The sequence below is a fragment of the Macaca mulatta genome, chromosome 16 (genome assembly GCF_049350105.2).
Source record: "Macaca mulatta isolate MMU2019108-1 chromosome 16, T2T-MMU8v2.0, whole genome shotgun sequence".
Classification (NCBI taxonomy): domain Eukaryota; kingdom Metazoa; phylum Chordata; class Mammalia; order Primates; family Cercopithecidae; genus Macaca; species Macaca mulatta.
Genome location: NC_133421.1, coordinates 37171480 through 37198590, shown reverse-complemented (window position 1 = coordinate 37198590; position 27111 = coordinate 37171480). Strand labels below are relative to the sequence as shown.

At 52.7% G+C, this 27111-nt stretch overlaps 1 protein-coding gene across 11 annotated transcripts; it reads right to left on the bottom strand.

The window, feature by feature from the left end:
- Positions 1–1434: 1434 nt before the first annotated feature.
- On the bottom strand, positions 1435–25952 carry SLC13A2 (solute carrier family 13 member 2). 11 transcript variants are annotated; one of them, XM_077970578.1, is made up of 13 exons: positions 25404–25927; positions 9895–10023; positions 8867–8928; positions 8645–8781; positions 8332–8537; positions 7648–7828; positions 7413–7535; positions 5478–5696; positions 5165–5253; positions 4756–4877; positions 3450–3611; positions 2674–2811; positions 1435–2165 (listed from the first exon to the last, which is right to left on the bottom strand). In XM_077970578.1, the coding sequence occupies exons 3-13, from the start codon at positions 8882–8884 to the stop codon at positions 1995–1997; spliced, it is 1566 nt and encodes a 521-aa protein (XP_077826704.1). In that variant the 5' UTR covers positions 8885–8928; positions 9895–10023; positions 25404–25927; the 3' UTR covers positions 1435–1994. The 11 variants fall into 11 exon arrangements, 9 of the variants coding, with proteins under 9 accessions (XP_077826704.1, XP_028691968.2, XP_077826703.1 ...); XM_028836135.2 differs by lacking the exon at positions 8867–8928 and adding an exon at positions 11742–11862 and having other exon boundaries at positions 2674–2855; positions 25404–25584; XM_077970577.1 differs by lacking the exon at positions 8867–8928 and adding an exon at positions 11742–11862 and having other exon boundaries at positions 25404–25583.
- Positions 25953–27111: the final 1159 nt, after the last annotated feature.

The following is a 27111-nucleotide window of genomic DNA, read 5'->3' as shown; positions in this document are numbered from 1 at the left end:
GGAGAATGCAGGGCCAGCCCGGTGCTCACTTTCTGGGACTGCTGTGTGATTTCAGTCCACACCTGTCCCTCTCTGAGCCGGAGTGAAGGGGAAGTGTGCCGAGAACAGTGGGCAGGGCATGTGCACCCTGAGAAGCATGCTCTCGTTTTCCCCAGCCAGGGTCCAGAAGGAAGTAACTTGCAGATGGAGCTGGGCTGCTCCTTAGGGTGCCACCACATTGTGGGTAGGCCACTGGGGGAGCCCCACCATTCTGGGGCCGACCTGTTTCCAATGCAGGGGACTGTCGCCTGGGGCTTTGGTGGGTGGGAGGGGGTCCTCCTGTGGGTCTGAGTGGGAGCTGTGATTTATGGCTGTGCTTCATGAGTGAGGAATGCCAGCCTGGGGGGCCAGGGTGGGGCTGGAGCCACCCGCCTGACACTCCTGGCTCTCTGCGATGCCTGGCATGTCCTGTCAGGACCCCCTGTCCCCTGGGGACACCTGTGTACTCCCCCGCACAGTGCCCCCTCCTATCTGCACTCCCAACCCCCAGCTCTGGGAGGACCCAGTGAAAGCCTGGCCCAGGGGGATCCAGTATGAAATCCTTTCTGGTTTTCTCTCTTCACAGTCCAGCCCCCTTTTTCATTTGGGCATGAAGGTGATGGGAAATACCTCTTTTCTGTCCCACTGGGGCAGGACGGGATGGGGTGAGACTCTAGGAAACTTCCGTTTGGATGAATTCAAGGTGGACACGCCACTGTCCACAGTGGGAGAGACTTAGCATTAACACAAAGATGAACTTCCAGCAGGGAAGGGCTGTTTGGCCCGAAGAAGGAATGATGGATGTGGTATCATTCTTCCCCATCCCTACCCCCACCTTGCTAGATAAATGAAAACTCTGGAGTCCATGAGAGTGTGGGGTGGGGGAGTGTGGGAGGCCAGGTGGAGGCGGGGCGGGGGAGGTGGAATCATCCAAAGTTGTCTGGTCCTGGACTCTGAAGGCCATGCCAGTTTCCAGCCTGTTCCTGTGCTGCAGGATGAGGGTCCGTCCTCTGGGCACCCAGCACAGGTCAGCCTGCCTCCTCTGGCCTCGTGGGACCGGTTTTTCCAGCTGGAGGAAGGGTCCATGAGGAATTGGCAGGGGCAGAGGGTTTTATGTAAATACCCAGGGAGTGCTCTGGGAACGGGGAGGCAGGTTTTCCCAAAGACACGCAGGGACTGGCAGCTCCCAATTAGCCGGGCCCAGTGATGTCAGTGCTGCTCTCCTAGGTGGCTGCGCCCACTCTGATCGGCCTTGGCAGGGATGCCCGACCATTACCTTCCCCTCTGGGTGGGGGGGTGCCAAGGGGGCTGCATACAGGACAGAGGCCAGGCCCCCTCCCTCTGAACCCCCCAACCTGGGGTCTGAACCACATTGGGGACCAGCCCCGGAGAGCGCCGTGAAAAACCATCCCAGACTTTATTGAAAAAGACTTTAATGTGGTTAATATTTGAACCTCCACCAAAACACCGGAAGGCTGGGGAGCCCTCAGTATGTTGGGCCAGTCCCAGAGGCTGTTCCCATGGCAGCTGCTGGCAGGCCCTCCTCCCAGGCCACTCCAAGCCTGAGTTCCAATAAATACAGTGCAAATAAGTCTGGTCACTAAACTGGGGAGACCAAGACCTGGGGCACCAGAGAGGACACGTTGTATTGTCTGTGAACACACACATGTGCATTATCCAGCATACACACCTAGGATCATGTGCATTGCACACAGCCCCCCTCAGATAGCCTCACATCACACACCCCTCCCATCCATGCAGGCGCACCCATACGCGCGCGCACACACACACACACGCGCGCACGCACACACCTTTTCTTCTGGCACATAGGAAATTGAGCATACACACCTTCCTTACAGACACACAAGAGAAAGGCCATTGGCCTGGAGCTGGGAGCTTGGGGTGTCCCCTCCTGGCTCAGAGGAGTGGGAACGGGGTAGGTCTTCCTGGGCATGGCCGATGGGCTGCGCCCCAGCCTAGGGGCTTGGCATGGTGGTGTTGGCTGGCCTGGGCAGGCACTGGGCTGTGGTGTTGGAATGAGCCCAGGAGGGGAAGGAGTGCAGGCTGAAGATGGTGATGCTCCAGCTGTTGATGGCCAGTGTGATGACCAGGACTCCAATGATGTTGAGCAGGAATCCCGCCCGGGCCTGGTGTGAGGAAAGTCCATTTGGCTAAGCAGGGGCTGGGCCGGACTGCCCCCAAGTCCCCAGGTATTTGGGGGTGCACAGGAGCCCTCCCACCAACAAAATTCTCTCTGGGAAGTTCTCCCTTTGGTCCAACCTGCAGCATAGCCAATGCCTTTGCCCCTTGCTTTACTCCCAGTGCTAACAGGGAAAAGGGACACTCCTGAGCTTCCAGGGCCCTGGGCTTGTTCTCTCTGAGCTCATCTCCCTGAGTGTGGGTGCCTGGCATCTTGGAGCCTTCCCCATATTCCCCACCCGCTTCCCTCCCTCTCACATAGCCTGGGGCTGGCAGGGCCTGAAGATGCCACCACTGAGCGGTCATGTCCCAACCTCCCCCACTGCACCTTCATCCCAGATGAGGGCCCGCTCAACTCTGAGACTCTCAGTGGCTTTAAGCTGCTTTGTGATTCACTAAGATGGAAAGTCAGAGCAGGAAGGAGGGATGAGGCATTCAGGCCTCCCTGCCACTCACCATATCCAACACTTTGATTCCCCCGAAAGAGAAGACGATGGCATTGGGTGGGGTGGCCACAGGCAGCATGAAGGCCAGGGAGGAGGCCAGAGTGCAGGGGAGCATGACGTAGAGAGGGTGGAGGCAGATGGCCTGGGCCTGGAGTGGGAGGCAGTGGGGCAGAGCTGACCTTGGTCCCCATCCTGGAGGGAGAGGCATGGCCCCCAACCAATTATCCTGCTTCTCTGGGGGACAACCCCTGCACCCCAGTACGCTCTCTGGTCATGAGCCCACCACTTCTCCCAGAAGGCACTGGGTGACCTGGGAAGGGCCTCTTGACCTCTCTGGAGGGAATGAGTGTGCTGCCCTGCCTTGTGGGGTGTGGTGAGGGGAGGGGCCCATAAAACAGATCTCAAAGGGGCTCCGGGGGTGTCATCAAAGGCTGTAGGAACACGTCTGGGGAGGAAGGGGCTTGGGACGCTTCGGGGAGCAATTTCACCCCGTCACCCCAGGAATGATCAGAACAGGGACTGGGGTGGGGACGTGGGTGAGGCCACGAGGATCCCCATCAGGATACTCCAGAGGTGACGTCACGAGGGACGGGGTGAGTCAGGGGCCAAAGTGCCTTGGGGCCCAAGGTGGCTCAAGAGCCTGGGGAAGGATGGAAACTCAGGGGTCCTCTTCAGGAAAAGGAAAAGAGGAGGTGCAAAGACAGGATACTCTGCCCAGCAGGCAGAAGCCCTGGTGGGGCAGGCTGGAGGACTACCTGGAGGAGGTGTTTCTGAGGGCCAGCTCACCATGGAGGCTAGGATGGGCAGGAAGATCGTAGTAGTGGCCACGTTGCTAGTGCACTCAGTGAAGGTGGCCACCAGGAGGGAGAGGATGACCCCAATGGCTGGAGTTGGCACACTCTGCAGTGGGGTCAGCTTGTTTCCCAGCCACTCTGACAGGCCCGATCGCTGTGGGCAGAGGAGGATGGTGTGTGAGAGGCAAGGCTGCCTGGGCCCCCAAGTCCTCTGCTGAGTCTCTATGAGGCTCCTGCTCCTGCTCACACCTCCCTGGTATTCAGAGTCAAAGACAGCTCTAAAGGGATGTTAGGATCCAGCTAAGACCAAGGGGCGCCCTTTCCTGCTCTTGAAGAACAGCTGGGTGTGGGAAGAAGGGGCAGATGAGAAATTAGGAAAGGGGGCCAAAGGGCCTTCTTGGGAAACTTGGGGCTTGGTGGGAGCAAAAATCTTTGACCGCACTTACTCTTGCCTTTCTGACCTCTCTCAGGAGGTCCCTTGACAACCTTAGCCCTCTTCCTGCCCCTTCCAGTCCAGTGGCTTGGGGCAGAGAGGACCTTGCTCCTCGCAGGGAGGGAAAGTTGGGGGAGGACCCTGATAGAGGCTGGAAGAGGCTAATGGGAGGATAGGGACAGTCCACAGGGTCAGAAGAGCTCCGAGGTCTTGCCTTGCCACGTCTGGAATGCCAGGCTGTAAGCTGGGACTTAACCTTGCTCAGTGGGGCCAGTGCCTAGCACAGCACTGGGCACAGTCAGTGGATGAACATGCCACAGACCCAGGAGTACCCTGCACCAATCCCTGACCTGGGCAGCTGCCTCCTGTTTGAGCCAGAACACTGAGGCCCAGGGATGCCGTGTCAGGGATTTCCCTCTTTTGGATGGAGGCTCTGGGGAAAGATGTTCTGGTCCCCAGAGCCTGGGTGGGTGTGATCATGGTGCCCCCTGGTGGCTGCAGTGGGCAGACCGCGTCAACATAACCCCCAGTTACTTCAGTGCAGATGCTATTGCGTGCTCTGTCTGGCAGGGGCAAGGGGCTAGGGTGGGATGGCATTTGTCTCTGAGAACAGGCCCCGCCCCACCAGAGAATCCTGCCTTCCCTTGGACTTTGAGAACTGAACTAAGGAGAGGTCCCTAGGGCTTGTGTTTCTTCCTCCCACATGGGGGCTCTAGGTCTCCCCAGCTGCTGCAAAGGCTCTGCCCACCTGAGAGGCTCCTACATGGGAACCAGGTCTCCCCTCTGTGGGACAGAAGCAGGGCCCCCTCTCTTCCTGCCACAGTCTCCCTCACACAAGCTAAGGAGGGGGCTGGGGGCCTCTCACCTCACTGCCCTTGGCCAGGGCATAGCCACCACCCAGCAATAACACGATATTCCACGGCATCTTCTGGTTCGCTGTCTTCCAATCGAGGAGGCCAAGAGGGGCCTTCAGCTTCCCTGGGTTTTCTACTCCCCAAGCAGAGAAGGACGGGTCACCAAAGAACAAACAGGCCTTTCCCCTCTCCATCTGGGGGCTCCCTGTGTGGGTCCCTTTTGGAGCTTAATGCATGTAGGAGGGGGGACTCTCAGTTCTGCAACATCTCATCTTTGTCCCTGAGTCTCTGTGCCCTTGGCAAGTCGTTCCAGCCTTTCTGGGCTTTGCCTACTCCTGCCAAGTGTGGTGGAAGGTACATTACATACTTGAAGGCAGGGGCTGCCTGGAGACCCTTCCCTGCCCCAGTCCAGGTGCTTACCTGGGTCCTGGGTCAGCCCTGGGAACTTGGAGGGTATGATGAACATAATTACACCGATAAAGATGGCCACTGTCCCATCGGACACCATGCTGTTGGTGGGGGGACAGGGAAGGCTGGGTTAGCAGCTTGGGGTTGTTCAGGGCCACAAGGTGGAGGGTGGTGGAGAGGAGCCCCTCCCATAGACAAGCCTGGGGAAACTTCATCCCCCACCAAGTGTTACCTCCTGTTCTGCAATGGGGGCCCTACACCCTTTCCTCCTCCCTAAGCATGTAAGTCCCAGATGTGTCCTCCTCCCATCCCCTGCAACTCTCACCTCTCCCCCGTGGCATTGGGAAAAGCGAGGTTGCCCCAGCCAAGAAAAAACCCCGGCTCCCGGGTGAACCAGAGCAGCACCAGAATGACGAACAGGACACTGATGGCCTTTTCTGCAAAGGTCATGGGGCCCAGCAGCCTGTGCTCGGTCTGGATGATGCCATAGGCTGCTTGCTGTTGCTCCTGCATTTTCTCCCCAGTGCCAAAGTTCTTCCGGAAGCTGCAGGCAGAGGGACGGGGCAGTTTGTGGGGGGCCTGCTCCAGGCAGGGAGCAAGGGGCTCTGCGTGCCTATGATCTAAAGGCTGAGGCCCAGAGAGGGCATCTCAGGGTCACCACACTCAGGTCCTGGCTCCACCTGAGGTTCTGGAGGAAGAGCAGAAGACTTTTAGGGGTCATAGTTCTTGCTTATTCCCCATGCTTGGCCCTGCTCCATTGAGCCCCTTTTCTTCCAGGGGTTCTATGGTGCTGAACCCTCCCTTGCCCAGGGTGAGAAAGACCGAGCAGCTCAAACCCTGGGACTTCTTCCAGCCCTGGCTCACAGCTCTCCTCCTCCAACAGCCTTCGGGAAGTCCTCCCTTCCCTCCTTTGCCTGCTCTGGGTATCCCCTGCCAGCCTGAGTCCCACTTGCCTTGTCCTCAGAGGCACAATAGGCTGCAGTCCACTTCCTTCTGCTGCTGACTTAACTTGTGTTGACATTTAACTTTCCACTTGGGTAAATCTCATCCTCCCTGCTGGTCACGCTTCACACATCTTTGACTCCCCCATGGTGTCTGGTACTGTGCTGACCTCTTCTACTACCACCTTGCCTTGTACCAGCCCCCAACTTTAATCCAGCTTCCTTATATTTGCCCAAGTGATTTTTCCAAAGTGCAGGAGCAATGCTTAAAAACTTTCAAGGGCTCTCCACTGCCTGGGCAGGAAGGGCAAATTATAATTAATACCACGGTAACACTCATACCATCACTCCTATCCCATACTCATGGCAGACATCACTAATCAATCACAGACTTGATACTAACTGAGCCTTAGCAGGGTCTCCCATGATTTTCCAACTCAGAGTTCCAAACAGTGACTACCAGGAACCTGGTGGAAGTAGGAATGAAATCTATTTATTACTCTTGGCTTCAAGGACAAGATCCAAACACTTGGGTGGCACATAAGAGCTTCTAGAACCTTCCCCTGCCTACTTCTCCAGCTTCATGACCTGATGCTCCTTTTTGCTGTTTGTGTTTTAGTCCTGCAGAACTAGAGTTCCCTCAAGCACATCATGTCCATTCTTGCCTCTGTGCTTTGTGCAAACTGCTCCTGCTGCCTGGAATGTCTTCACCCATTCTCTACATGGCTGACTTCTAGTCCTTCAAGATTCAGCCCAGGCATGATCTCCTTCATGGTGTTCTGGAATCTTCACTCACCTGCGCTGAACTAGGCACTGTGTTCTCTGTGCTCCTGCAGCATCTGGGCTTCCCTCTCTCATGGCCCCCACCATATCATCATCCACCTGATGGGCTACAAGGACAGGGACTGTGCCTAGTGTCTTCTAGTATTCTCAGTGCCTTACACATGACCCAGTATACAGTAGGAACACAGCAGGTGCTTTTGTAACTAACCATGCTCAGTGTGTGCTCCTTAAGCACCTATCAAAGGACAGTGGAGCATTATGGGAAGGGGCATCAAGTGACTGGCTTGCAGTCCCAGCACTGACAATCTAGTTGCAAAGCACTCCTGAAGCCTCAGCTTGCGTGTCTGTGAAATGGGATAATACTCTTTACCCAGTAATTTCCTCAAATGGGGGTCCAAGTGCACAGAGGGGACTTGGCAGGGAGACGCCTTCTCACTGGGATAGTGATAATATCATTTTCCACATCCGGACCCAACTGGAAGCTCCCAGGGCTGAGGGCAGGGACCTGGGCTTCTCTTACCGACTTTACCACTTACTTGAAGCCCAGGAAGAGGATCTGTAGCCACAGCCAGGCCAGCAGCAGCAAGATGACCATGGTGGGGAAGGCGAAGCTGAACCAGGAGGCGAAGTTCACCACGTTGCCGTTTTGGGGGAAGAGCCTGAAGGAGGAACATGGGCTGCCGTATGACGTTGCCCCGAGAACTGCCCACCCCCATTCACCTCCCAGTGAGTGTGCATATCCCCCAAGGTGGCCCATCCCTTGTCACTCACGAGTTGATCTGGCCTTGCAGCACCAGGTTGGGTGCGGTGCCGGTCAGCGTGGCGATGCCCCCGATGCTGGCGGAGTAGCACACACACAGGCTCATGCACTGGGTGAGGCGGAGATGCTCCTGGCTGAGATGTACCCTCCCCTCCGAAGGAGCAGGTGTGACAGGGAGGGCCTGCCCATTATCTGGGAACAGGGGAGAGCCCAGGTGGGGGCAGGTACGGGGCCAGCTCTGGGGAATGTGGCCAGGGCTGCAAGGGCCTCAAAGGCACCTTGTCTGTGAACAGCCCAGACTGGGGCTGGAAGGAGGACAGAGGATGTCTGCAGGCCTGAGGGGCCCAGCAATCCCTATAGTCTCAGGCTGGGAGCGGCCTCAGAATCTCTCTGATCTCTGATTACCCAAACCACACAGGAAGAATGGATCCTAGACCTTGGACTGTCCACCTAGACTCCAGCTCTCTTCTTGCTATGGTGACCAAGCATCTTGGCTTGCCCAGGGGTGAGGGGATTCCCAACACAGGGAACTTGCCATTTTAAAGACAGGAAAAACAAATTGGTCACTGTCCTTCTTGCATCTCTTTCTTCTCTCCCCAAAGGCTCCAAGATGACCAGCCCTCGAAACGGACAGACCCTCAGACTCTCTCCAAGAACCAAGGAGTTGGGGCGGGGTCTAGCCTCATTTTTCTCACCAGGTTTGGTTTCCTCCTTCTGGGGACTTGGTTCCTGGAGCTCGAAGGTCGGGTTGTTGCTGCCCTCCTCAAGGTTACTGCTGGCTTGTGAGCTGTGCAGCTGGTCCAGGACGGCATGTGCGATGGGCACCATCATGGCCGAGGTGGCCGTGTTGCTGATCCACATGGACAGGAAGGCCGTGACCAGCATGAAGCCCAGCATTAGCCTAGGGACGGGCAGACAGACACACTGCTGTTGCAGCTTCCCTTCAGGAACTGGGTGCCCAGAACATCTCCTCATCAGGTTCTCCCGTGCTGGTTTGCAGGAACTCACAGGGCAGGCCGCACCCCAACGATGAGGAGGACCCGGAGGGCGATGCGTTTGTGCAGGTTCCAGTGTTCCACTGTGATGGCCACCAGCAGCCCCCCGACGAACAGGATGTTGGAGTCCTTAAGATACTCCATGGAAACCTGGCAGGCGGAGACATGGCTGAGCGGGGGGAAGACCCTGGAGTCTCCCACGTTGCCCCCGAGCTTATGGGATTCAGTCACTGACATTCCCACAGACTGCCATTCCTCTGGGCTCTCGAAACTCGATGGAAATGGTCTCTGAATAATCTGCCATTTAAAAAAAATTAAATTTAACTTTTTGGAGACAGGATCTAGCTCTGTTGCCCAGGCTGGAGGTGCAGTGGCACAATCACAGCTCACTGCAATCTCCACCTCCTTGGCTCAAACCATCCTCCCACCTCAGCCTCCCAAGTAGCTGGGACTACAGGCATGCACCACCATGCGCGACTAATTTTTGTATTTTTTGTAGAGATGAGGTTTTACCTTGTTGGCCAGGCTGGTCTCGAACTCGTGAGCTCAAGTGGTCCACCTGCCTTGGCCCCCTAAAGTGCTAGGATTACAAGCATGAGCCACCACACCCGGCCTGGATTATCTACCATTTAATATCAACCAGGTTCCCTCTTCTTGCCAAACTCACTTTATCTCCCCCCGGGAATAATTAATTGGGAGATAATCTACTGTGATTCCATTCATGTTTCAAGCCATGGCCTGGGAGATAGATATTTTAGTGCTGTTTCTCAAAACTAGACAGCGGTTCTCAAAGTATGGTCGCTGGGTCAGCATCATCACCATCTACTGGAACTCGTTAGAAATAAAATGCTTAGGCCCTACCCCACATCTACTGAATCAGAAACTCTGGACCCAGCCATTTGTGTTTTAACCAGCCCTCCAGGTGACCCCGACGCTGTTCAAGTTCAAGAGCCACTGAACTAGAAGTATATGAGTGTGTTAGCTGGCCTTCAAGGCCCCTTTTCTGTGTCACCAGGCCTTCCACCTCCCACCTAAGGCTGGCTCATCACTCCCACTTTGAATGAACTCTCAGCACTAATTCTGCACCCCTCCCCACCCCAGCCTGCAGCCGTCTAGCTGACTTCCTCCTCATGCAGACGCAGGAACCCCTAATCCATGTGCCCTGCCTATGATGAGGCTTCCTTAGTCAACAAGGTCTGAGGGAACCCACCCCCTGGCCTCCCGCATTGCCCAGAACGCTTTCTCCTATGGATGAGGGCTCACCTCAGAGGCATCCATGATGCCCATCATAGGGAACAGGATGATGGGGAAGAGGGCGGTGACAGCCAGGGGCAGGGCTTCGGTGCACCAGAAGAGCGCCATGAGAATGATGGCATATGCACAGTAGGCCTCCTGCAGGTGGGAGGGAAGCAGCAGAGCTGTCAGAGGGCCTGTGTCCCAGAGCCATGCCACCTCCTGTCCCTCAGACAAACCAGGCCATTTGTAACTGCCTTGGGAGAGCCTGTGACACCCATAGCCATCGATTCCCAAGCCCAAGGTCTCATTTCAAAATGTAAATAAAAAACAACGCAAAGCACTCAATATCACCTTGTCTTTGACCTTGGGGAGCCCAGACATTATAAGCCAGCCACTTCAGAAAGTCTGGAGTTGGTTACCAGTCCCCATCCAGACCAAAGGGATTGCAGGGGACCCAGTGGAGGATCCCAAGATGAGATTGGGGCTGCCAGAGAAGGAGCGGGACCTGGGCAACGTGGACCTTTGCCTGGCACCCTGGCTTTCCCTGGCTCTTATCACAAGCAGCAAGAGTATGTTTGTTTGTTGGACATTTAGTGTTTGTTCCCTCTGCTAGGAGTGAGCTCTCCATCAGACAGAGTCGGTTTTGTGGCATCTGGATCTTTGGAGCTCAGGACCCAGCAGGTTTTGGAGCAAATCTTGTCTGAATGAATGAATCACTGGAGAGTTTTGGGAATGGTGGAGAGTCTCTTTTCTAGCAATCCTGGTCTGTCTGCTGCATTACACAACTCCAGAGGAGCAATTTACATTTATAGGCTATGTAAAGTTTCCCCCAAGATGCTTGTGTTGTGCAGGGAATTGTGGGGCAACACTGAGTCTCGTGGGTCTTTGGGTACCAGAAGTCCCCCTTTCCTACATGAAACCTCTAGGTCTAGAGAAGCCTGACCTCAGGCCTGGAAGGGGACCTGGGGCAGGAATGGAGGCCCACCCTCCTTATAGAGCCTCTCCCAGGGCTGGGGAATCATTAGCCAGGAGAGGGCACCCATATCCCCTCTCCAGGGGCCGGGCACCTGCCCTCTCTTTGTTTGCCAAAGGAAGGGGCCACATGCTGGGGTTTGTTGGACAGTGGGGCTGGGGGGCCCCTCCTCCCTTACCCATCCCAATCTCCCCGTCCTTGTCCTCTCCACCTCATACAGGCTAGGCTCACACTCTTAGTACCCTAAAGCTTGGGAAGGGTCCCTGAGGTGGGAGTAGGTGGTGGCCTGGGGGAGGAGGCAGCTGCTATTTAGCAATTCTTAGGAACTTAGTATTGTCATTTTTGTGCTTACATGAAAACATAACAGCCATTAAGGTGGGTGTGGTGGTCCCACCTTATAGATGAGCTCAGAGGGTAAATGGCTTGCTCAAGGTCCCAGAACTATCACAAAAAGCGGCAGAGCCTGGATGGAACTCAGATAAGGGATTGGGATTGGGTAACCTTCAAGCGCTACCTAAGAGCACTCCCCTTTTAGTCTGTGTGAATGGTGCCCCAACAATTGTGCAGTGCCCAGCTGCCCAGCTGCACATAGCCCCACCAAATCTGTCGGAAGCCAAGCTCTCTTTCCACCAAACTTCTGCTATCCCTCTTCATCCTGGCCATAAACTCATCAGCCCCAGGAGTGGGGCCATTTTGACCCTCAACCAGAGAAGCCCAGCCCCCACCTCCCCCCACAGGATTCTGCTGGTGCCAGTGTTTCCTCACCCGCAATGGCTGAATGGCCCGTTACCCTCCTCCTGGACTAAGGGCAGGCCAGCCCTCCTGGACCCTGGTGTCCTCCACCCTGTCCACCCAGAACTGTCTGGCCAGAGACAAGGGGCGGGGCTGGGATGGCACTCACTCTGCTGATTCAGGAAGAAGTTTCTGTACAAGTATTGGAGGGTGACTGCATGCCAGGCATCATATTCTATGTGCTTCAAACACTTTTACAAGTTGCATTTAGTTGCTCTCAGAGGTAATAACTTCTTGTTCCCATTTCACAGTTGAAAAAAGAAAGGAGTGAATAGAGTTCAAAAATGCCTCACAGTCACACATATAGTAAGTGGAGAAGCCAGGCTATCTGCTTCCCGGGCCCCAGCTTTCACCTGCTACCCTGAGCATGATCACTTGCATTTGAGGGTGTCCTCAGCCTCAGGCTCCCTGTGACCAGTGGATGTAGGGAGAAGCAGCTGGGGCTCTGAATCCAGAGCTATCTTCCCCAGGGCCTGCCACTTCCTGTGGCTGGGCTCTGTTAAGTCATGTCACTTTGAGACCCCGTTTCCATACTCCAAAGGGAGTTGTTAATAATCAGACCAGGTTGGGCATGGTGGCTCACGCCTGTAATCCCAGCACTTTGGGAGGCCGTGGCGGGCAGATCAACTTGAGTAAAGGAGTTCGAGACCAGCCTGGGCAACATGGCAAAACCCAGTCTCTACTAAAAATACAAAGAATTAGCTGGGTGAGGTGGTGAGCACCTGTAGTCCCGGCTACTTGGGAGGCTGAGGTGGCAAAATCACCTGAACCCAGGAGGTTGAGGCTGGAGTGACCTAAGATCATGTCACTGCACTACTCCAGTCTGGGCAACCGGAGTGAGACCTTGTATCCAAAAAAAAAAAAAAAAAAAACTCAGACTCGCCTCCATGTGCTCCAGTGTGTGTGATACATGGCTCCCGCCCCTGTATGCCTGTGTCTGTGATGGGTCCCTCTCTATCTCTGGATCAAAACACAAGACCTGTTCCAAAGTTCCATCCAGAAGCTTTTGTTAACCCTGGTGGCTTTGGCCCTGCGTCCCCGTCCCGCCTTCTGGGCAGCCTGTCAAGCTGGAGCACAATTTGCTGACTTGTTCTTCCTGCATCATGAGATTCTTAACTGGGGCATGGAATTCCGAGGATCCGTGAAGTTAAACAGGAAAACTATTTTATCTATTCACTAACATCAAACTAAGGTTGTGAACATAAAATCATAGTGCTATTAATGGTATTATTGGTGACTTGGTCACAGATATTTGATTGTGACTATCAGCTATTAGACACTGATCCAGATAAGTTGTCACAGTTATCTCAGGATATATTTCGACATTCTGTTTACCTCCATCCTTATTTGGAAATTTCGGTAATTATTATACCAACTTTAGATCTTACCTAATGCACCAGCAAGGAAACACATCTATTTCTGGGCTGCAATTTATTTTTCCATATTTTGATACCTGTATTTCAAAATAATTGGTTTATTTGTGATCCCATGCCTTTTATTTTGTACATTTTATTTCTTACTTTTTCTAATTAAAAAAATTTTTTTTAGAGACAGGGTTTCTCTCTGTTGCCCAGACTGGAGTTCATGGTGTGATCATAGCTCACTGCAGCCTCCAACTGCTGGGCACAGGCAATTCTCCCGCCTTAGATTCCCAAATAGCTGGGACTACAGGCATGCACCACAATGCCCAGCTAATTTTCTTTCTTTTTTTTTTTTTTTGTATTCTTTGTAGAGATGGGTCTTGCTTTGTTGCCCAGGCTGGTCTCGAACTGCTGGCTTTAAGTGATCCTCCCACCTCAGCCTCCCAAGATGCTGGGATTACAGGTGTGAGCCACTGTGCCTGGCCTGTGCATTTCAAAGTAATTTTCTGAAAAGGGCAGAACCAAGACTCAGGGAGGGTTGGGGTTTGAGACTGAGGAGCTGTCAGTGTTCTGAGAGGCCCCCTGGGTCAGGTACTCTTGGGCACTCCCTGAAGGCAGAGCCCTAGGGGTCTTTTCTTCTTAGGCACACAGTATATCCAATTACAAGGTCAGTATTCCCAGCTCTAGAAGTGGGGCTTTGGGGATCAGCCTTATCTTTCCAGGTCACTCTAATGCTCTCTGCCTTGCAGCCCAGCTCTATGGAACCTAGGACAGCCAAGCTCAACTGGCAGCCTATGGCATGGGACTCAGCTGGTTTACACGCTGGCCACTGGCTGCTCCCCAGGACTGCTGCACTGCACAAGTCCAGGTCACCATTCTCATATGGAGTTGTGCAAGGCATAGCTTGCACTGCAGTCCCTGGTGGCCCCTCCTGGAGCTCAGAAACTAGCAGGGAAGAGTTTCCTTCTGGTGGCAATGCTCTTCTTTCTGCCTCTGGCCCTGCCTCCTCCTTTCCCAGGTCAGCAGGGTGGTTGTTCCCTAGCTCTGTTTCTTGACCATAGCAGCTACTCTCCTCTCAGGATCTGTATATGGCTCCTGAGGACAGGGGCGTAGCCTCTTTCTCCTCTGTGATCTAGCTTGTAGCTCTTTTGCAGGTGCTGGCCTGGTCTGTAAAGCCTCCTTTCCCACTGGTGTCATCCCCACCCCCAAGGAAGTCACCCTGTTCAGATCCTTACTCTTCTCCACCCAGCAGTCAATCCCCGTGATTAGAAGCCCACTGCGGGCAGGCCCTTGGCCTCCTGCCTGTTCATCAGCCACTCATTCCACAAATACCCTCTCTGGGCCATGCACCCAGTCCTGCTGGTTCTGCCCCTTGAGTGCTCCCATTTATTTCTCTGTAGCTCTGGAACACTAGCCTGGTCCAAGTCTCAGCAAGACCTCTGCAAAAGCCTCCTTATTCATCTCCCAGCTTCCTCTCTTGACCCTAAAATCCTTTCTCCTTGCTGCAGCCAGAGTGATCTCAAAGCACAAATCTGTTTAATTTGTACTCCCCCTCCCTCAGCACACACACACTCATCTCAAAACAGCTCACATCCCTTTGGTGGCTTCCTAGTGCTTTCAGGAACCTAAGTTCAGGGTTGGTCTGTGCCTCATATCTTAACACTCTCCCTCTTACTCTCTCTGCTCTGGCCATACCAGCCCTCTGTGGGTTCCTCAAATACTGCATCCTCCCTCTGGCCACAGGGCCTCTGCCCACAATTTCCTCTCTCTGGACCTCTCTTCCCTCCCTACTTTGCTTAGTTGATATCAACTGGTTCTTGAGATCTTAGCTCAAATATTGATTTTTCAGGCTGGCTTCCAGGTGGGGATATAGTTCCCATTTTTCACACTCTAAGTCCCTGTACGTCTTCTGCATAGCACTCATCATAGTCTGCAATTAAACATTTAGTTTTAGGGACTAAATGATGAGTATCAATCTTTGTTGTCAGACTCTACCCTTCAGGGAGCAGGGTGCAAGTCTGTTTCTGCTCACCCCCGCAGGGTGCCTGGCATCTGTTTAGCAGAGTTGACACTGAATGAATGGGTGAATGAACATGGGCCCTAGGGGTAGAGGCATCAGTCAGGCCCAGCGCTGGCCCTCAGGGAGTCTGAGTGCCTGTGTGGGCTGGACTGAAGGGCAGGCTGAAGAGAGAGACCCCCAGAGGGACTTCCAAACCCTAAGCCTGGCAGCTTGCTGCTTCTTTAGTGGGAAAGCACATGTCCAGGGCACAGGGTGCTGAGTACTGAGGCCCTGCTTTACTGCTGTGTGTCCTTGGGCAAGCTACTTAACCTCTCTCAGCTTTTCTGGTAAGAAACATCAAGCATTCGCCGCTATAAACACATTTATCTCCATTATGCAGTTTCCTCCTCTGGAAATGGGGATAAGAGAAACATCCACCTAGCTGGGTTACTGTAAGGATGAAGAGACCTAACAAATGTAGGAATACGGTTTTTTAAAAAAATTTTTTTTCTTTTTAAGAGACAGGGTCTCACTCTGTTGCCCAGACTGGAGTGCAGTGACGTGATCACAGCTCACTGTATCCTCGACCTCCTGGGCTCAAGTGATCCTCCTGCCTCAGCCATCTGAGTATCTGGGACTACAGGCGTGTGCCACCATACCCAGCTAATTAAAACAAATTTTTTTTTTGTAGAGATGAGAGTCTCGCTGTATTGCCCAGGCTGGTCTTGAGCTCCTGGCCTCAAGCAATCCTCTCTCCTCCGCCTTCCAGGACACTGGGATTCTAGGTGTGAGCCACCGTGCTTGGCCAGGAATAAGTTTTCAAGCATTGTAGCCTGTGAGCACGTAGCAGGGTTGGTGCTGGAGAGAAACGTGCTCCTGGGCTTCTGGAGAACCAGAGAGGATACATGAGGGACAAATGGAAGTGAAGGTGCCAAGGAGTCCAGGGCAGACTCCGGACCCAGGGTGTGTAGCAGGTGTGGGACCTGTGGGCATCATGGCCTCTGTCAGGCAGCAGCACATGTGCCCACAGTCTCAGAGGTGTCACACCTTATTTCTCTGGTGACTGAAGGTTAACCCAAGGGTGGGGACGGGCTGGCACATGGGGGACACTCCCACTGCCCCTCTGCCCCTAGCAAGTGGGCATGCTGCTGGCAGTGAGCACTCCCGGGTCTCAGGAGCAAGGCGAGGCACCGGGTGGCGGCCTGCCAAGCGCCTGTAAAGCAGAGACCAGAAGAATGGAGCTCAGAGGAGAAGGGGCCCCGTCCCTGAGCCTCCCTTTGTCTGGGCTGAGGAAGGCTTCCAGAGAGGGAACCTTGAGCGGGTACTGAGGAGTGAGTAGGAGTTCAGTTAGTGGACAAAGGGGGTTGGGGTGAGGGAGTAAATGTAGAACAGAATGAGACATAAAAGATCAGGATGCATTCTTGGAAAGAGCCTTGCCTGTCCTGAGACGATCTAGGGCTTTGTCTGGAAGACAGGGGAGAAAAAGGGAGAAGGCCTCAAAGAGTTTTAAGCAGAGAGAGAGTGGCATGGTCACACTTGTGGTTTAATAAAAGATTACACAAATACTACCACATGTGGTTAAAAAATTTGTGTGCAAATGTTTGTATACATCCAGGGAAATTTCTGATATAGGGGTTTGTACTTTTTTTTTTTGGTACCAGGATGCCCTTGGCAGCCTGATGAAGCATTCCAGTGTCTTATAGAATAAGGTTTTTAAATGCACTAAATAAAATACGTAAGACTACAAAGGAAACCAATTTTATTGAAATACAGGTATTGTATTTCAATACATGGAGTTTGGAGCCAAACAGGTGTGGGTTCAAATCCATTCAGCAGCATGTACTGCCATGTGACCTGACCGAGCCTCTTCAGTGGTGGCTCACACCTGTAATCCCAGCACTTTGGGAGGCTGAGGCGGGAGGATTTCTTGAGCCCAGGAGTTCAAGACCAGCCTGGGCAACATGGCAAAACCCTGTCTCTACTAAAAATACTGAAAACAAAAACAAAAACAAAAAACAAAACTTAGCTGGGCATGGTGGCATGTGCCTGTAATCACAGCTACTTGGGAGGCTGAAGTGGGGGAACCACCCGAACCCGGGAGGCAGAGGTTGCAGTGAGCTGAGATTGCACCATTGCACTCCAGCCTGGGTGACAGAGTGAGAACCTGTCTCAAAATAATAATAATAATAATTATTATTAATTTTTAAAACCTAAACTAATAAATAAATACAGCTATTAAAATATGAAAAAGTGCTGGGTCCAGTGGTGTGTGGCTACTTGGAAGGCTGAGGCAGGAGGATTGCTTGAGCCCAGGAATTTGAGGCCAGCCTGGCAACACAGTGAGACTCCATCTCACAAACAAACCAAAACATGAGAGAGTGTGGAGAGATGGAAGTCTTTTCCAGGAAGAATAGGCAGATGCCAAATGCCCACTACCTATGAGGCCTGAATATACAAAGGGGACAATGGCCAGTTCATATGTAAAAATATGTTTCACAACGTCTGTAATACCAGCCGAGAAGTCTAAAGACAACCTCTACAGCAGTAAGCCCTAAACACTCAGGATTTGCTCGATGACTGCCAATGCCCCTGATTTTTGCCCCAAACTCTTTACTCCTACTTCCAACTCAGGACCAACCCCAGAAAGCCAAATATGCTCCCCTAACCAGTCATCTGGGGTGCTGCTTCTAGTTAGCCGCCTATGGCTTCCCTGTGCCCAACAGTGTGCACTGGAAGCCTTTCCTTTTGGCCATTCTGAAGCTTTCCCACCCCACACCTGCCTCAGGCTGCACGTGATGGCGGTGGCTCTTCCTACCCTTTGCTTGTTCTCATTCAGGTGTCCTTCATTGATTTGCACACCTTGATGTGAATGACTTTGTTGCATCAGCTTCTGTTTTAAGAGGCCAAAGGAACAATGAATTTCTGAGTGCTGGAGAAAACAAAAGTTGGGGGAAGAGTCCTGGTATCACAGCCTGGGCCAGGGCCAGCCCTGCCTGTATGCACTAAAGAGCAAAACGCAAGCCGGCGCTGTGATGAACATGGCATTCCCATGCTCCTCTAGGAATCTGAGCCTTGCGACAGCCCTGAGCCTTGCTGCTGGATTACATCCAGGAAACTTTACTGTTGAAGGGGGTGACTTACTTTCCCATTCCTGGCCTTCACCTAGCAGGTGCCGATAAATAGGGACATGATTTAGTAATCTGGGCAAAATCCAAGTTGGGGCCTCTGCCCCAGGGATCCCCCTGGCCTTTGAGGCTGGGTCCTTCTTCTAAACCTACTTCCCGGCATCCCAGAGGCTAGAAAAACAATCTCCGCACAGTTGCAGGTATGGCTATTCCTAGGCACACAGCTCACCAATCTGGTGGGTGACCAGACATGCCTTCCTGTTCTATAGGTGGGAACATCTGAGGCCCTCCTAAGCACAAGAGCCCATTTGAACAGAGCGATGGAGAAGAGGTGAGGCGTATACACAGGACTCCAGACCAGTCCGTGTTTTCCAGGGGCCCAGGAATTCAGACAAGAGGCAGAGGGCAAAGGGAACATGTGTTTGTCAAGCACTGAGTGTCAGGCACTCTACATATATGTGTGTTATCTCAGCTCATCTTCACAACACCCCTTAGAGATGACAGGGTTTGAAGAGGCTCGGTCAGGTCACATGGCAGTACATGCTGCTGAATGGATTTGAACCCACACCTGTTTGGCTCCAAAATCCACGTTTTGTTCACTGGACTCTGCTATCTCAACTGAGGGCCAAGAAGTCTCAAAAGGTAGAGGTGGGGCCCAGAACAGAGGTCCAAATTCCTTGTATAGTTTTCATGCCCGAAGTGAATCATCCAAGTCCCTGCCTTTGAGGTTCAGGAACAGCTTGCACTAACAGTATTTTAATTACACAGGTTTTTTTTTTTTTGACAAGGACTTGTTCTGTCACCCATGCTGGAGTACAGTGGCATGATCACTGCTCACTGCAGCCTCAACCTCCCTGGCTCAAGTGATTCTCCCACCTTGGTTCTCCAAAGTAACAGGGACCACAGGCACATGCCACCATGCCCAGCTAATGTTTTTTATCTTTTTTTTCTTTTTGAGACAGAATCTCTCTCTGCTGCCCAGGCTGGAGTGCAGTGGCGTGATCTCGACTTACTGCAGTCTCTGCCTCCTGGGTTCAAGCGATTCTCTTGCCTCAGCCTCCCGAGTAGCTGGACTTACAGGCATGTGCCACCACGCCCAGCTAATTTTGTATTTTTAGTAGAAACAGGGTTTCACCATGTTGGCCAGGCTGGTCTTGAACTCCTGACTTCAGGTGATCCACCTGCCTTGGCCCCCAAAGTGCTGGGATTGCAGGCGTGAGCCATCGCGTCCAGCCAACTTTTTTGATCTTTAGTAGAGACAAATCTCCCTATGTTGCCCAAGTTTGTCTTGAACTCCTGAACTCGAGCGACCCTCCTGCATTGGGCTCCTGAAGTGCAAGAATTACTGGTGTGAGCCACCACTCCCAGCCTTAATTACACAGATTTTAAAGTTCAAACACATGTAATGTTTATGCATTCTAAAAGGGGCAGTGATTCAGATGAAGAAATTCTGCCTTCTGGCCTTACAATAAATGCAATATTGACTTCAGCTGAGTTCTGTCCTGGCCACTAGAAGACTGTTTTTACAGATGCCTTTGGGTCCCGGGAGGTGTTTGCGTTTTGACTCTAACTTACTAGCTGAATGACCCCTGAGTCGTAAGTTATTCACCCCTTAACGCTCACAGCCAAATCCCTACTCCTCCCTCTAGTCTTGTAGGCTGACATTGGCTGACCTCAACCCTCTTCTCTAAATTTGACTTAAACAATCTAGTGAGGCCTCTTAAGGGAGGGAGAGCAGGAAGACCTCTTAAGGCCTCACTCGAGCCCCCGAGCCACACTGGACTTGCTTAATCCCTTCAACTTGCCAACTCACCCCAGCCACAGGCCTTTGCACTTGCTGCGTATTCTGCCTGGATGGCTCTTTACCCAGAGCTGCGCTTGGCTGACTTTTTAGAGAAGTTATTTTTGAGACAGGAGTCTTGCTCTGTTGCCCAGGCTGGAGTGCAGTGGCACCATATGGCTCACGGCAGCCTCAACCTCCTGGGCTCAAGTGATCCTCCTGCCTCAGCCTCCCAAGTAGGCGGGACCACAGGCACACACCACCACACCTGGCTAATGTTTTTAGTGAGGAGACAGGGTCTTGCCATGTTGCCCAGGCTGGTCTTGAACTTCTGAACTCAAGCGATCCACCCACCTTGACCTCCCAGAGTGTTGAAACACCCTCCTCAGGAGGCCTTCCCTGACCCCATCTAGAGCAGCCCTCCCCAGTCCGTGGTCACAGCCTGCTGCATTGTTTCTGCTTTTTGTGTATCTCCCCACTCCTCCCACTTTCTCTTCCCAACACACCCAAACAGTACTTGTCACACAGTACTGAGTTCTGTGTTCACTAACAAGATGCATGGATGGATGAACGAATGAAAGGATGTAAAGTTTCCATGTCTGGCTGCAGGGTTGGGAGAGCAGGAAGACCCCAGGCCCTCCTGTTCTCCATCTGCTGGGACCACCAGAGAGTGACTAGCATTTCAAGGTTCTGTTGCCACCCCTCCAACACACCCTACTATTCCCGGCCCCTACATCTTTCCTTCTGTGGTTCCCTTCACCTGTTCTGCTGATGCCTCTGACTGTTGAAACCCCATCAACCTTCAAGGCCCAACTCAAATGTCACCTTCTTCAGATTCTCCCTTGACTCAGTTGGAAGAATTTGCTCCCTTCTCTGAGCTCTGCAGCCTTCTGGCTGAAACTTTGTGTGGTGTAAACACCTATCTCCTCCTATAGACCATAAGCAACTTGAGGATGGAACATCTGTATTCCTTTTGGTAACCCCTGACACAGAGCAAGAGCTCAACAGACATGCTGGACTGAAGTATGGTGGGAGGATTGACTGACAGCTGGATGGACATAAGAAAGGATGGCCTGGGAAGTGGGTCACAGTGGGAGCCCGACCAATCTCCCAGGGAGCCTCAGGCAGAGACTCCAAAACCAGGTTCCAGTTCAAACTTTTTTCCTAGCTGGGACTTTAAGCAAATTGCTTCCCCACACTGGCCCTCAGTTTACATGTCTGTAAAATGCAGATAGTAGTAGTAACCTCATGGTAACACATAGGCTTTTTTTTTTTTTTGAGACTGAGTCTTGCTCTGTCACCTAGGCTGAAGTGCAGTGGCACGGTCTCAGCTCACTGCAACCTCTGCCTCCTGGATTCAAGTGATTCTCCTGCCTCAGCCTCCCGAATAGCTGGGATTACAGGTATGTGCCACCACGCCCAGCTAATTTTTGCATTTTTAGTAGAGATGGGGTTTCTCCATGTTGGCCAGGCTAGTCTCGAACTCCTGACCTCAAGTGATCCGCCCACCTTGGGTGCCCACCTCCGAAAGTGCTGGGATTACAGGCATGAGCCACCGTGCCCAGTCCAACACATAGGCTTTTGAAAGAAATAAATGATCTAACAATGCTTTGAAGTGCATGGCAAAATGCTGAGCACACAAAATATACTCAGCAAATGTCCATATTATTATTATGGACACAAATTTGAGGCTAGGCTGGGGCTCCTTCTTCTCCCTTTGGAGGCCAGGGTCATGGGGCTAAGCTCGGGGACTCATTATAGAGAGTAGAGATTCAACAGGGATGCAGGACAGGATCCATTTTGTGCACATTCCTTCCTTTCTTCATTCAAAAAGTTGGGGGTGGCCGGGCATGGGGGCTCACGCCTGTAATCCCGGCACTTTGGGAGGCCAAGGCAGGCGGTTCATGAGGTCAGGAGATCAAGACCATCCTGGCTAACATGGTGAAACCCCGTCCCTACTAAAAATACAAAAAAATTACCTGGGCATGGTGGTGGGCGCCTGTAGTCCCAGCTACTAGGGAGGCTGAGGCAGGAGAATGGCGTGAACCCGAGAGGTGGAGCTTGCAGTGAGCTAAGATCGCACCACTGCACTCCAGCCTGGATGACAGAGCGAGACTCAGTCTCAAAAAGAAAAAAAAAATTTTTTTTTTTTAATTTGTTTTTTGAGATAGAGTCTCGCTCTGTCACCCAGACTGGAATGCAATGGCGTGATCTCAGCCCACTGCAACCTCCTCCTCCCAGGTTCAAGCATTTCTCCTGCCTCAGCCTCCCGAGTAGCTGGGACTACAGGCATGTGCCACCATGCTTGGCTAATTTTTGTGTTTTTTATAGAGATGAGGTTTCATCATGTTGGCCAGGCTGGTCTCAAACTCCTGACTTCAAGTGGTCTGCCTGCCTTGGCCTCCCAAAGTGTTGGGATTACAGGTGTGAGCCACTGTGCCCAGCCTAACAAGTATTTTTTGAACATCTACTTTGTGCCAGGCACTGGGGATTCTGCATGGGACAAGACAAAGTCCCTGCCCTCACGGAGCCGACATTCTAGTGCAGGAAGCCAGAGAAGAAGTGAAAAATAAGCAGATAGATAATTTCAGAGAGTAAACACCCTATAAACAAAAGAACAGGGCTTTTCCCCAAGAATGACTGGGGTTGGTCAGAGAAGGCTTTTCTGAGGAGGCGGATTTAAGCTGAAACCTAAAAACGGGAAGGAGGCATCTGGGAGAACAGTCCAGAGCGATGTGAGGAGCAGAAAAAAAGCTGGTGAGGGTGGGTGAGAGTGAATGAGAGGTGGGACACAGGGGGAGGGAGCCTGAGGTGTCCAGGGCTGAGCCTTGGTGACTCCTGGCCGCTTGAAGAGGTTTTATCCTAAGTTTGACAGGAAGCCAGTGTAGGATTTTTTGTTTGTTTGTTTGTTTGTTTTTTCAAATTAAGGTGGGGTCTCACTATGTTGCCCAGGCTGGTCTCAAACTCCTGGGCTCCAGCAATCCTCCCACCTCAGCCTCACGAAACGCTGGGATTATAGGTGTGAGCCACCGTGACTGGCCAATGTAGGGTTTTGAGCAGAGTGGGACACATGGGAAATGACCGGGGAGACAGTGGATCCAGGGACGGGGAGTGACTCCATTCTGAGTATTTTGGGGTATCAAGTGAGCAGGTCCTTCTGCTGCACGTGGAAAGGAGGGAAGGAGAAGAATCAAGAATGCCCTCGAGTTTTTGGCTATTGCAGCAAGGTAGATGGTTGAAGCATTTCTTGATGCCTAAGCCAACTGGAGAAGGGCAGGAAGGGTTTTAATTTGGATGTGGAAAAGTGTGTCCTGCTTATCCTGCTTACAAAGAAAATATCCAATCAGGGAGATGGCTGCTGTTCATTAGATAATACAGGTTTAGAAGTTAGGGCTGGGGTGACAGATTGAAAACTCATCAGCTTAGAGATGCTTTTTAAAGCACGAGATGGCATAAGATCAGCTAGGGGCAGTGGGGATGATGGAAAACCTCAGAGTCAGATGGAGAAGAAACCTCAGGGTCAGGAAAGTGGGAAGGGGCAGGGCTGGGCAGGAACCAGGAGAAGGTGTCACCAAAGCCAAGAGAAGACAGCACGGCAAAGATGGGGTGACAGCTGTGACAAACACTGGCGAGGGACTGAGGAATGTGAGAGTGGCCCAGGGTTTGGTCACAAGGAAGTTGATGGGGTCTGAGTCTTGGAGATGGGAGCTGACAAAAGAGAAAGTGTGCTTGTGGTGTAGACAGTGTCTTGAGGTTTCCTGTTATGAGAGAGAGCAGAGAAGGAGGCATGATCTGGAAGGAGTGCGGGCTTGAAAGAGAGCTCTTGTTTGTTTGTTTACGATGAGAGATATTACAGCGCCCCCTATGTGGATGGGGGAGATCAGGCAGAGAGGGATATATTTATCTTGTAGGAGAGTGAGGGGACAATGGCAGCAGCAAAGTCCTTGAGAGGGGCTGGCCTCTCCTAGACAGGACCAGAGTCAGGATGGGGCCGGCAGCATCTGTGAGCCAGAGGCAGGTAGCAGGGCCAGATACGGTGCAGAGAAGGCAGGGGCTGCTAACATCCCAGTCTCACCAAGAGGCATGGCTTCTAGCACCAGCTCAACATTTCCTGTGTGACCTGGGCAAGGTACCGAATCTTTCTGAGCTGTGCTTCCCCAGGCGAAGGGAATTGGGAAGAAATCCAATCCCCGTCTGACTTCCCTCCTGGGGTTAACACACGTGCCCCAGACTGTCGGAAAACCCATCTGATGGGTCCCTAGCACTGAGATGCCACCAGCTTTGGCCTGAGATGAAGGTCATCTCAAAGGTCAGCTGGGCTTTGTTACTGAGCAGGTATCAGGGGCCCAGGGGCTGTGCCACTACCACCCCCAGTCTCTCACCCCTTTGGGACACCATGAACAAAAAAGTCTGACTCAATTTCTCTATGACAAAAGGAAGAAAATGGCTCGATGGGCAGTTCTGGGGGTGTGGGGTGGGGCAGGAGGCAGCAGGGTGGCGAGAAGACAGGCTTTGGCACCAGATCACACCCCAGCTCTGAACCTCCCAGCTGTGTGATTTGCCAGAGGCCGACTGACTGAAGATTGAACTTCAAGGCCTTCCTCCTGGACCCTTCCCAAACCCCCAAGCTAATATCAGATGAATACTTTTGTGTTCTTTTGCTTACAGACTGGGGCCCAAAGGTGTATAATATACAAGTTCCATGAAACTCGGATCTGCCCTGGGACTTTGACTAAGTGACTTCACCTCACCTTCCCCATCTGTCAAATGGGACAGTCAGGCCTGACCTCTTAAGATGGCAGAAAGGGTTACTGGGTGCCTAGGACAGGGCAGACATTGGGGGCTCAATTTAATGAGAGATGAAGTTATGACTTCTGCTGGGGGTGGAGGAGGAGGGAGTGACGCCTGGTTGTGCCCAGCTCCCCCTCCATCCGGGGCACAGTTTTTGTGCTGTCTACCTGCAGGGGTCCCCTCTTCCAACTCCCACCCCTCCTCCTCCACAGACTTAGCCCTTGAATACACAGGTGAACTCTTTCTCTTCCTGTTTATGCTCTTAAAGACGCAGACTGCCTGCAGCCAGCTTTCTCCTATTCTCCTTCCATCCCTCTTCACTGTGCCGCTGCTCACCCGGCCTTCCCCTCCCCACAGCCATCCCGTCTCAGCCCCCATGGAGCCCAGTCCAGGGCTAGGTGGGCACACAGTAGGCAGATCAGCTCCATCTGCCCCTCCTGCATCTCCTTGATGAAACTGGTTTCCTGTTTCCTAGGGCAGTAGGCTGCAAACCCACCTAAGCAATTCACACTGGGCTCCTACAACTGGGTGCCAAGCAAAAGCCCCTTTTGACCTCCTAGCCTCAGTCCTCAGGAGGAGCAGGGGGCGATAGCCTCACTTCCAGGGCAGCGGCAGCGAGGAAGTTATGCTGGAACCTAAGGATGCCTGATCCCGGCCCAGACAGTCCCTCCCCTGCCCCCTGGAGTTATGTGTGCTCAGAACACCAAGTCCTTACCTTACTGGGGACGAGGATGGGCAGAGGCAGCAGGAGAATGGGCAGGAAGAACACGATCAGGTAGGAACGATAGGCCCACAGGGCCTGCCAGCAGGTGGCCATGGTATGGACCAGTGAGGGCTGCCACGGCCACTGCCTCCAGGAGCTGGGGAACAGAAGGACCAAAGACGCAGCCCAGCAGGAAGGTGGCCCGGGCAGGCTTATATAAAGCCAGCTGAGCGTTAACCATTGACCCACTCTGGCAATCAGAGTGTTTTTGGAGTCAAGGAGGTGAGAGTAAGGAGGAGGGACCCACAGGCGGAGTAAAGATCAGGAAGGGAGAGGGAGAGGGAGGGAGGAAAGAACAAGGATTAAAAAACTTCAGGTTCCTTCAAGAAGTTAAGCCCAGCGTTAACTCCTTCTGTTCTTGGAAGCTGCTGAGGGTGGCACTGAAGGAGCTGGAGAAGGAAGGAGGGTCCCCCAGCCACCCTCCACAGGCAGTCCCCAAGCCCCTTCCCTTAGCCCGGCCTTTCCTTTCTCCTTCTGTTCTCCAAAGCCAGGTTCTCAGCTGAGACTTTATGTGAGAGCCTGGGTGGGGTGGCCCTGCCCTGCCCACAGAGATGCCCTAGGAATTTCCAGTGTAAGATTGGCAGCAGCCAAGGCCTGGAGCAAGCCCTCCTCCTCCTTCTTCCAGGTATCGAGGACCATCAAAGTCCCTGGTCCTGACTATGTCTTGTGTGACACTGATCCGCCGATTTAACCTCTCAGAATAGCCACTTCCTCATTCTGCAGTAATATCTTGCTATTGCGAGGCTTAAATTAGACAACTTATATACGTTGAGCTTTGATGCGTGGCAGGTGTACAATGAAGGTTAGTTTCTTTCAGGCTCTTCCTAGTCCCCTCGTCCCCCAGCAAAGATTGTTTCTTATTTTGGAAACATACTAGATCTCTCATCCATCCATCCATCCATCCATCCATCCATCCATCCATCCATCCACCCACCCACCAAGCAAGTATTTAGCACCAATTATGTATTCAGCCCTGTGCTCAGTGCTAAAGATACAGAGATTAAAATGCTGCTGCTGCTGCTGCTGCTGGTGCTGGTGGTAAAAACTGACATTTGCTCAGCACTTAGTACAAGGCAGTTACTGTACTGCATCAACTCGGTAACTACACCATGGGTTAGGTGTTACTATTCCATTTAACAGATGGGGGAACTGAGGACATGGAGCCAGCCAGAATTCACACATGCATTATGGGTACCCTGAGGGAGGTCCAAACCAGGGCAGAAGTTCTGGGTGAAGGGCACCAGGCAAGGGCTCCTGGAAGACATGGCATCCGAGTGAAGGCTTAAGAGCTCAGTCTTATTTGGCACGAGGTGATAGGGGAAGGAGCACAAGGAGAGGGAAGAGTGAACGAAGGCCTGGAGGGTGATGTGTGCATGTGCGTGCGCGCGCGCGCGTGCGTGTGTGTATGTGTGTGTTGAACAGAACAGGTTGTAGTTTGGAAGAAATTATGGGTCTTAATCTCTGGCCAGACCCTCAGTCTCTTGGTACCCTCACCCCTCCTCACCCTGACTGCACGCAGTTGAAGGTCAATGCATGTTTCTGAGGTTATCAGAGTGTGATGATCTGTGTGGTCAGGATAAGGAGGCGCGTTATCGGGAGAATGTTTCAGGCGGAGAACACAGTCTGGGAAGAGATGCAGAAGCGTGGGGATGTTTAGAGA

Bases quoted from the DNA above. Each gene is read 5' to 3' on its own strand.
- SLC13A2 (XM_015118892.3), bottom strand. From the start codon at position 25,505: ATGGCCACCTGCTGGCAGGCCCTGTGGGCCTATCGTTCCTACCTGATC. The intron at 7,829-8,331 runs GTGAGAAAAATG...CCCTGTTCCCAG, and splicing joins GAAGGAGGAAACCAAACCTG to ATAATGGGCAGGCCCTCCCT. The intron at 2,856-3,449 runs GTGAGCTGGCCC...CTCTCCCTCCAG, and splicing joins TGCCCATCCTAGCCTCCATG to GATGGGGACCAAGGTCAGCT.